General features: G+C 39.8%; 1 protein-coding gene across 7 annotated transcripts in view; it reads right to left on the bottom strand.

Moving 5' to 3' along the window:
• Nucleotides 1-4,391: 4,391 nt before the first annotated feature.
• The window catches only part of TBC1D32 (TBC1 domain family member 32), a 301,306-nt gene continuing 294,339 nt past the window's right edge, over nucleotides 4,392-11,358 (bottom strand). For 6 of the 7 annotated variants that reach the window (XM_033939045.1, XM_033939043.1, XM_033939042.1 and 3 more), the window contains one exon: nucleotides 4,392-4,728. In XM_033939045.1, coding sequence (XP_033794936.1) covers nucleotides 4,609-4,728 — 120 coding nt within the window. In that variant the 3' untranslated portion in view covers nucleotides 4,392-4,608. The remainder of the gene's footprint in view (nucleotides 4,729-11,358) is intronic. The other variant, XM_033939047.1, reaches the window with a different exon arrangement.

Raw genomic sequence — 11,358 nt, 5'->3', positions numbered from 1 at the left:
TTTTCCTTTTCCAAGTTTATTATTAATTTCTTGTTATACCGTCTATCCCAAGTATCTAGACGGTTTATAATAGTAAAAAGAAAATATATTCTAAAAATATTAAAAAGGGAGAAAACAGACTAGACTTTTCTTAGGGCTTCTTTTACTAAGCTTACTAATTTTACATTATTGCAATTTACTTCTTTGTGGTTTACCACAAACTTTGTTAAAGGCTTTGCAAGTTATTCAAAATGCAGTGGTACAAGTCACTGGGGGTTATCAGAGATGGAGAATATTACTTCCTTGCTTTCTCAGTTTCACTGGTCACCAGTTGTATGGAGAATTAGATTTATGATTTTAGCTTTGGTTTTTAAGGCTTTAAACAATGAGGCTCCCTCATCCATCTCATCTGAAAATGTATCATCCTTCAAGAACATTATGTTCTAAGGGCAAATGTCTTTTGAAGATTTCCTCTTTCCAACAAATTAAGGACCACTTTTACAAAGCCATGATAGCAAGTCCTGGAATTGAATGGGCTTTGTTGCATTTGTTACATCAGGACAGAGCAAGAATGATTTTTTATAGCTGGTCTATCTACGTGGAATGATTTGCTTTCAGAAATAAGTCAGATAACGCTAAAACTTCTTGGAGTACTGATTGACAGAGGCTGTACCATGCAACCACAAATCAACAAAATAATAAAAACATCATTTGCAACTATGAGAAACCTAAGACAAATTTGAAAATTTTTCAACAAGAACCAATTCCAACTTTTGGTACTATCTCTTATCCTTGGACTAATAGACTACTGCAACTTAGTATATCTCCCCTGCCCAACGACCATGATAAAGCAAATACAAACAATACAAAATACAGCCCTAAGACTCATCTATTCACTGAAAAAATACAACCACATCACAGAGGCATACCATGACTCACACTGGCTCCCAATACAAGCAAGAGTACACTTCAAATTCTATTGCCTACTATTCAAAGCTATAAACGGAGACAGCCTAACCTACTGGAACAACCGACTAACTCAATCCACCTCAACCAGACACTATTCACACACCTGCCAACCAAAAATGTCAAACGAAGAAAACTATATGACAATCTAATGGCCAAAGAGCAGCAAAACTAGACAGACAACCAACCAATCTGCTGTCTTCGATCACAGATTACAAAACCTTCAAAAAAGAAACAAAAACTCTACTCTTCAAAAAATACATAAAACCTATTTAACACGACCAGATCCATCCCAAGCTCCACTTATTATACTATCTATTGCTTATCAAATCTAAAATGTTCAAATTACCCAACATGTATTATCTAATTTCACGACAATTCTTATATAATCCGCCTACATATCTTGTAACTTCATGACAACTCTAATGCAATTCGCCTTGAACCGCAAGGTAATGGCGGAATAGAAATCACTAATGTGATGTAATGTAATAACTTATTTTTTATTATTTAGGAAACAGTTAAAGGCACATTTGTTTTAAGCAAAGATTTTTGTGTTAATGTTGTTATTTGTTTATGGAGAACAGCAATGTCTGATATGTTTTTGTTGTTAATACATGTATTTTATTTTGTGAACATGCTGTTTTAATCTGCTTAGATTTTTTTTTTAAATAATTCAGGCTAGAAATTTGATTGATAAATAAATAAATAACTGAAGTACACACCAACGTGAGCTTACCAGCGCTTAAAAGGACATGGGACACACAGAGGCATCTTGCAGTAAGTTTTGAATGTATATGTACAAAAAATATTTTAAAAAATTTTCTGGGAGGGACTATGGGGCAGATTCTCAAAACTAAAATATGCCTTTAACGTGCTCACTAAACCGGTTCCAGACAGTTTAGTGTGCATGTATTTTAGTGGCAGATTATCAAAACAGCTTACCAAAGTCTTTTCTGAGTTTTCTAGCAGTCTCCGATACTGCTATGCAAATATAGTACAACCAGGTCATTAATATTAAAATGATCACTCCAAGCGATTCTCTATAATCGCCGAGTGATTCTTAACATCGTTGTGCCACATTTGCGTCTAAAATTTGCTGACAGGTCTGAGCTGTCATTGTCTTACTTTCTTATCAGTGCCTTAATACTGATTGGCTCAGGCACTGACAGAAAAGTAAGGTTTGACAGCTCAGATCCCACCCACCCATGCAAATTAAAATAATAAAAACAAGTAAAACCCCAAATTGAAGATCGGCAGGAGAGATGCCCTCTCTCCCCTGCCGTGTCGCACAATAACCTCTCCCCCCGCAGCGAGAGAGATGTCCACTCCCTGCAGCCGTCAAGCAACACAACCCCCCACCTCTACCTCCCCAGCAGTGGGAGAGATGACTAGTACAAATATGTCAAATGCTGAATGGGAATGTGCTATCACTAATATAATAGTAAATGAGAAGGATGAGGACCTAAGATAAGATTCAGAAACACTGAGGGCTCCTTTTACTAAGCTGCGATAGTGTTTTTAGCGAACGCAGGATTTTAGCACACAGTAAACTCGTGCTGTGCGGCTAGAACTAACACCAGCTCAATGGTGGTGTTAAGGTCTAGCGTGCGCTAAAACCACTATCGTAGCTTAGTAGAAGGAGCCCTGAATCTGTTGTAATAAGAATGGGGTATAACAAGCACATGAAAGCTGAAAAAAGCTTTGGTTGCCACAGTCACTTTAAAATGAGAACTGTTAATATAGAGCCAGATGTAGTACTGGTACAAATTTAATTTACTGGGACACTGGTATCTACATTTCTCTGATTAAAAGATGCCTGTAAGGCTATTCCCTGAACAGAAGAGGAAGAATGAAGGGAATAGTATTGAATCCAACTTCTTTGCTTGGAAAGCAAAGATAAGTAATCTGAAGGTTGAACATGACACATGTGGTAGCCTGACTCCTAGCTACAGTACTGCAAAACTACCACTAGGAGTCTTGGGCACCATACTGAAACTGTAGGACCAGCATGAGACATGACTGGAGATCACTTCTGCTCCTCTTATGCTACCAAGGCCCTGGTAAGTGTCAAGGAGGGGATAGCTCTTTCTTCTTTCCTTTTGTTCCTGTTGTCTCTTTCTCTATGTTATAATCTCACTCTGTCACTCCCTCTTTTAAATTTTGTACATCACATTGAATTTATGATATTGTGTTTTAATCAATATTTTATTAAACTTGATCTGCCGGATGGCATTTCTACTATGAGAATTTAGATGCTTGAGGGCGTTATGGGGTTTTGTTACTGAGGGAGCTCTTACAGAGATTCAATGACAGTCAGTGGACAATGAGAAGCTGACACTGTTGGGGCTGGACTGGGAGATGCTGGCACTGTGAGAAGATACTGTAATTGTTGGGGAGGATTGGGGAGATGCATGCACATTGGAGGCAATAATTTTGGAAAGCTGCTTCCACCCCCACCCCCTCACAGCTTTTTAAAATCACTATTCCTACAGGATGTGGAGAGGCATGAACATATGCTGTTTTAGAGGCCACCTTAATGGAAAAGATTTAAGATTATATCAGATTACTGCTCAGACATAATGTTAATAATGGTAATTAGTAACTTTTTAGAATCTTTTTCAAGCACACTTTGAAATCATAAAAACACAGCCCATTTGAATATAAAATATGTATTATTAGTAAACAATGACTTTATTTATCATGAAAAACATATATTACATGCATTGGCTTTAAAAATAGAATACATATGTTAACAATAATAATAATATTACAGGTTTGTAATGTTTATTGCTTCTATATGTTTAAGTTATCTTTCACATCTAAATATTGATTCCAGATGTGGCATTAAATATGTTTCAACTATTTCAGCATTCCTTTGTGCACAAACAATAGAAATGTCTCAATTTCATACTTGATGCTCGCTACCAGATGTGCACTGGATACAGTTTTAGTAGCAGCAGGATAGAATGAAATCTGGGAAATAAGGCTGTTTATTTATTTACCAACTGTATTAAAAAATGCCGTCAATTAAGACAGCTATGATATATTGGAGTGGCCTAGTGGCTAGAACCCCTGCCTCAGAACCCTGAGGTTGTGGGTTCAGTCCCCAAGCTGCTCCATTGCCCCAGGTATTGTAGTTAGATTGTGAGCCAACCGGGACAGATAGGGAGAAATACTTAGGGCTCGTTTTACAAAGGTGCGCTAGGGCCTTAACATGCGGAACAGTGCGTGCTAAATTGCTGCACGCGCTAGCCACTCCCGCCTCTTTTTGAGCATGCGGTAAATTTTCGGCTAGCGTGCACTAATCCGGTACGTGCGTTAAAAATGCTAGCGCACCTTTGTAAAAGGAGCCCTTAGGGTACCTGAATGTAAACCACTTTGAATAAAAGCGATATATAAGAAACATAAATAATAATATATTACAAAACTGCTTTGAATAGAAGCAGTATATAAGAAATGTAAATAATATATTATTTATTTAATCAAAGCTAAATTAATTTTTTTTGAAAAATATTTATTGCTGTGATCAAATTTACATTACATTTCATAGCATATACATTTACAGCATAATGAATGATTTTATGAATATCAATAACAAAATATATTCTAAAGAAACTAAAAGAAATCTAAAACATGAAACTCTGCAATGTCCACTTGCTTTGGTCAAGTGCTTTGTAGTTTAATGCTTTTCATGTCTTGTAGTATCATAGCCCTATATGTTTGCTCCAGGCTTTCCATATATTCCAAATAATTACTCACATGAAAGTCAAGGAGTACTTCTTCCTGTCCAAGTAAAAAAAAAAAATTAAAAAAAAAAAAAATATATATATATCAAAACCTATTAGCTGAAAAAGCCATGATTACAATTTATGAAATTTTACTATTTACCACTTGAGCTGGGGATTGATTACATTGATTTTCCTTTATGTGGATTCTGAATGAACCTAATGTATTTATACAACTAGGCAGCATTAATAAAAAAAATTAGAAATCAGACAACTTAGAGAGGGAGGTCATTAATGTATTAGTGTAGGCTACCATTAATATGTGCTATTTTTACTGTTAACCCCATTTATTAATAACTAGGTTTCATTGCATAAAATTGGATCTATGCTAAAATAGCATGTTAGTGGGAAAACAGCATATCTTAAAGGTAGCCCATGTTAATCACCACTAAATCAGACATATCAGGCTTCTCTGGTAAAAAAAAAAAATAAAAAAAAAGTCCTGCTACACAGACGATTAAGTAGTATGAATTAAACCCTTAGCATTTTATATGGAAAATGGATACACTGGGCCAAATATTCAAAGTGATGTAAATGGGCAGGAAAGATTCCTGTCTGCTTATATCACATTCAGCGGCACTTTACCAGGCAGTGCTGCTGAATATTGGCACTGAATGGCCACCTAAAAGCCTAGCAAAAGGTGGGTATTTAAGAAGTGAAATCCGGGATCACCAGGAGTTATGCAGGTGCCAGTGTCTGCAGAGCTAACATAAGAACAGCCATGCTAGGGCAGATTAATGGTCCATTAGCCCAGTATCCTGCTTCCAACAGTGGCCAATCCAGGTCACAAGTACCTGGCAAAATCCCAAATAATGGCAAGATTCATTGCTATCAATTCCAAGGACAACAGTGCTTTTCCCATGTATATCTCAATGGAAGACTATGGACTTTTCCTCCAGTATCTTGTCCAAACCCATAAATAGAAGTCCTAACTTTACTTGGTTAGCGATTTAGATGTCAGAACCCCTTAAGATACCAGGTGGGGCCTGAACCTGATCCTCCTTCCTCTGCTCCTCCCCCCAAGGTCTGAATTCCCTCCCACACCACCAACAGGATCCAACAATTCTCCCAACATTAATTGACCCCTTTCCCAAGAACAAAAGGGGGGAGTGAGGAACTCTGCCTTCGGCCCTGGTCCCGCTAAACCGGCTGGCAATGATGCTGCGGGGTCTTCCCTCTTGCCAAGTCACTATAGGCTCTGACGGTCTCAATCCTGCTCCCCCTCTGGTTACTTCCTGATTTTGAGGGGCGGGATTGAGGGAGAGAGATGAGGTGTTGGAGGAAAAAGGGGAGAGGATATGTTGGATGGAGGGGGCAAGACAGTAGATACTGGTTGGAAGAGTGAAAATAAAGTGGGAAAGAGAGAAAAAGAAGATGCTGGAAGGGGGGAGGGGAGAGAAGTAAGAGTTAGCAAAAAAACAAACAAACCTGGAGATAAATAGGATGAGGGAAATGGAAAGCTAATAAATAGAAGCAGTTAGAGATGTAGAAAAATATATGGAGGAATACTGAAAGGAAAAGGTTAAAGTCAGAGATGGATGTAGGAGATGAAGTAAAGGAGAGAAAAGGCAGATAGACTGAAGACCCTGAAAGAAAATTAAGAAAATATAGAAGAAAGCAGAAACTGGGATAATCATGAATAAAATAGCCAGATAACAAAGGTAGAAAAAAAAATATTTTTAATTTCATGAACAGAAAATGCAGTTTTACTATAAATTTACACTGCTTTCTTTTTATTTTCCAAAGTGCAGAGTGCTATTTCTCTTTCTCTGGTGTTGAACTACATATGCCTTCTTGAGGTTTAAGTTTAATTTTTGTCTACACTTATTTAAGGTTGTGTGGATATTTGTAGTTGCATTTTCCTATGAAGGGGCCTTCTTGTGAATATTTTAGCTTTGGGATATATGCATCACAGATATTTGTATTATGTTTAGTGACTTAGGAGATAGCTGATGGGGAGAGAAGGTGAGCAGTCTTTATAGATTGGCTCATCATGATAAATCAAATTTCTAACCTCTGGTTTATATTCGAGTCAATCTTTTTTCCCCGTTTTTGGATGGAAAAAAGGATACCTCGGTTTACATTTGGTCGGTTTATATTCGAGAAGTTATGGTACAAATATTCGATAGAACCCTAGAGAATACTATTAGTGGCTGCAGAAACCATTTTACAGATGGAGCCACCAGGGGCAAGATTGAGTGGGGTTGCTCCTGCCTGGACCTACCTCACTAGACCAAGAGAAAAAAGGTATACGAAGGGGTTTCAGGAAGGAGTTCTATTCCTGCAGGATAGTTCGCAAAAGGGCTCAGATTTGTGATTGGCAAGGACTCACATAAGTTCCTGTGCCCAACATATGACTGGTGAGACCAATCAATGCCAGTGCCCAGGCATGACCTAGCATTGAATATCCAAGTGTAATTTAGCTGGTGATGGTCAGCACGTTAAAAACAAACAAACACTGACCACCGCTGACTGAATATTGACCAGATTATTTTGATTTGACTAAAAATACCAACATATTCTTTTCAGTCTGAACCAGCAGTCTCCCAGTTCTCAGCCATATAAGCTTGAATGATTATACAATATCACTCTTTTTTGAAGCATACAGGCCTAACAAATTGCAAATCTATTTTATAAATGGTGCTTAATGCATGAAAAATATATGACACGCTTCAAAATGTCCTAAAGGCTAAGGTTAGTATAGTAGTTTGAATACCAGGGGAATAGTGTTTGATTCCCACTGCTTCTCCTTGGGTCTCTGGCCAAGTCACTTGACCTGCCATTGCCCCAGGTATAAAATAAGTACATATATATAACTGCTTTCATAGTAACCACAAAAAAGCAGTATATCAAATTCCTTTCCTTTTCCATTTTGGGGTTTGCAAAATACATTCACAAGTTTTATCTTTTTCAAAAAGTAAAATTTAGCATCTGGCCCACTAGGCAGGGACTTTTACTTAAATTCTGAATGATCTGTTAAGGATGGCCATTTTTTTACAAGAATATGGGAAAGGTCAACAACAAGAAACAAACTTCTGATAACCAGCCAACATGGTTTTTGCAAGGGGAGATCGTGCCTAACAAACTTATTGCACTTCTTCAAAGGAATTAACAAATGGATGGACAGAGGAGACCCCTTAGACATCATATATCTAGATTTCCAAAAAGGCTTTGACAAGGTACCCCATGAACGCCTACTTCGGAAACTGAAGAACCATGGGGTGGAAGGAGACATACATAGATGGATCAGAAACTGGTTGGCAGGCAGAAAACAGAGGGTAGGAGTAAAGGGCCACTACTGACTGGAGGAGAGTCACGAGTGGTGTCCTGCAGGGCTCGGTGCTCGGGTTACTGCTATTTAATATATTCATAAATGATCTAGAAACAGGGACGAAGTGTGAGATAATAAAATTTGCAGACGACACCAAACTATTTAGTGGAGCTCGGACTAAAGAGGACTGCGAAGAATTGCAAAGGGGCTTGAACAAACTAGGGGAATGGGCGACGAGATGGCAGATGAAGTTCATCATTGAGAAATGTAAAATATTACATGTGGGAAGCAGAAACCCGAGGTACAACTATACGATGGGAGGGATGTTATTGAATGAGAGTACCCAAGAAAGGGACTTGGGGGTAATGGTGGACATGACAATGAAGCCGGCGGCACAGTGCGCAGTGGCCGCTAAGAGAGCGAATAGAATGCTAGGTATAATCAAGAAGGGTATTACTACCAGAACGAAAGAAGTTATCCTGCTGTTGTATCGGGCGATGGTGCGTCCGAATCTGGAGTACTGCGTCCAATATTGGTCGCTGTACCTTAAGAATGACATGACGTTACTCGAGAGGGGTTCAGAGGAGAGCGACATGTCTGATAAAAGGGATGGAAAACCTTTCATACGCTGAGAGATTGGAGAAACTGGGTCTCTTTTCCCTGGAGAAGAGGAGACTTAGAGGGGATATGATAGAGACTTACAAGATCATGAAGGGCATAGAGAGAGTAGAGAGGGACAGATTCTTCAAACTTTCAAATAATAAAAGAACAAGAGGGCATTCAGAAAAGTTGAAAGGGGACAGATTCAAAACAAATGCTAGGAAGTTCTTCTTTACCCAACGTGTGGTGGACACCTGGAATGCGCTTCCAGAGGGCGTAATAGGGCAAAGTACGGTACTGGGGTTCAAGAAAGGATTGGACAATTTCCTGCTGGAAAAGGGGATAGAGGGGTATAGATAGAGGATTACTGCACAGGTCCTGGACCTGTTGGGCTGCCGCATGAGCGGACTGCTGGGCACGATGGACCTCAGGTCTGACCCAGTGGAGGCATTGTTTATGTTCTTATGTTCTTATATCCCACGTTGTTGTCTGTCAGATCAAAAGAAAACAAGCAGAAAAACCATAAAAATTCATGTTTTTTCATGAGCCGATAATAGTGAAAAGAAGGTGCCCATTGTGCATACACAAACCACTGTGCACTCTTTCAGAAAGGATGTGCCCTCTTTGACCACAGTGTGTCCCTTCCAAAACAGTGTGCTCCTAGAGGCCCTTTTATTAAGCTACATTAACTGCCTAATGCAGCTTAAAATGGCATAGTATCTGATATTCACTGATGTGATGTAACCACCTTTCCTCTTATGGACCTCTCTTAACTTGTAAAAAGCCTTGAACCAGTCCTGGATAAGTGTGATACAGAAATTCAAATTAGACTAGAACTGCTTAGGCTTCCTAGTGCCAAATGTTTGTGCTAACTACACACTAAAAAAATTTGTAATTTTTTTTTTTTTTGAAAGGGTGTGTTTGGAGAAAGAGAATAAGCATCCCTGTGCTAATAAGATAGCGCAGTTACATTACTGCATGCTATCTGGTTAGCGCAGGAATAGCCTGTGGGTCCTTAGGCCCTGATTCTATAAAAGTTAGCCGCCAATAGAGGCACCAATTCTATAAAACTTAGGCGCCCATTATAGAATTGTGCTTAGGTGGCACTCAGCATCCTAATATTTAGGCATCCCCAATTTATGCCAGAGTTTTCTATGCCTAAGGTTACGCACTGATATCAGTCTAATGGCACTCAATTCACAAACGGTGCCTAACTCAAAAACATATTCATGATCTGCCCTAACTATGCCCATGTTTAGTGCAGGTGCTTTGGCTTAGGTGCCTACTTTTATAGATTTGAGTTTTTCCAGTTAGGTGCCTAACTTTCAATTAAGTCCAATTTTAGTTGATCGTAAGGTGTTGAGTGCCAATTTCAATACTGATTAAGCCTATTGCTCAATTAAATTAGGCGCCTATATTGGTGTGGACGTGTGGCTCTATCATTGGGACTTTTTGGAGGTCTACAAGAGGTCTGCTGGCATCTGGGATTGCTATAGTGCTCTCTGTACCCTTGGAAAGATCTCTAGGCGAAGGTGCTCAAGTTATTTTGGCTGGACCGATGGCAGGGACAAAAATTACTTTGATTCTCCCCAGGAGGGCACCAAGGTCTGTTGTCCAGTAATGACTTAGGGCAGTGATCTGCTACACTGGCCATGAGTTCATCTAGACCCTTGCATAAGGTTGCTTTAGAAGCTGAGTTACCTGCCCACTGTCTGATACAGAGCATCCTGCAAGCAGAGTCCGCATACGCTGAGATTTTGCCCAGGACCCTGATGAGGTTATATTAGGAATCCACTCCTTCCAGCACTAGTTGGGGGCAGACATCCTCCTCTGCCGAGGGCACCTGTAGCAGTCTCGTGTGACAAACTCGTGCAGCAAATGATGCTGACGCTGCTGCTTTGATGCCCAAAGCACATAAAACTGTTTCTTCAAGATCATGTCCACCCTGCGATTCTGCACATCCTGAGGCATTACTCCTTCGCTAGGGAGGGCTGTGTGTTTGGTGACTTGAGCCACTACAGAGTCCACCCTCAGCTGATCAAACAGCTGTTGAAACTCTGGGGCCATGGGATAAAGCCTGGATATAGCTTTCACCACCTTTAAAGAGACTTCTTGGGTCTCCCATTGGTCTGTGACAAGAGCAGTGATGTCCGGATGTGCTGGAATAAAGAAGGTCCGAGTACTGGCTCATAACTGTACACTGAGAAGTGGAGGGTCGTACTTCAAATTTCAATTTCTTGACTACATTCACAACAAAATGGTGGCCCGAAATTGAATTAAACAGCTGGCATACAAAGGGATCATCACCCTGATCGAGGGCCACAGAGGCATCCTGCTCGATGGAACCAAAAATGGAACCAAAGTCATCTAGCACTAAGCCATTGCCCAGAGAAAAAAGAGGCATGGAATCTGACTTCCAGCTCAGCCAGTCTGGGTCTGAGTGATCACTGGCACTGGAAACTGGATCATTTGCCTCTGGAAGTAAAGATAGTCCCTGAAAATACAAGTTTTGGGTGCTGGTGGGATTTTCTGCCCATCTCCTGGATCCAGGATGGTTCCCCAGCTCTGGAAGACATGGATGGGGCCAAGCCCAAAGATCTTGCTCCCTCCTAACATGTGCCATGGCACGAAGTACATTGTGCTCCTCCACCAACATTCTGGCACAAATGACACATGAATTCATGTTAATACAACTTGAGGAGTGCATTCCTATCAAGGTTTATAAAAATCGAGGGTTTCTTGAGGCAAAAAAAGATC

Source organism: Geotrypetes seraphini, chromosome 3 (genome assembly GCF_902459505.1).
Source record: "Geotrypetes seraphini chromosome 3, aGeoSer1.1, whole genome shotgun sequence".
Taxonomy (NCBI): Eukaryota; Metazoa; Chordata; class Amphibia; order Gymnophiona; family Dermophiidae; genus Geotrypetes; species Geotrypetes seraphini.
The sequence above is the reverse complement of the archived record's forward strand: the minus strand, read 5'-3'. Positions and strand labels throughout refer to the sequence as shown.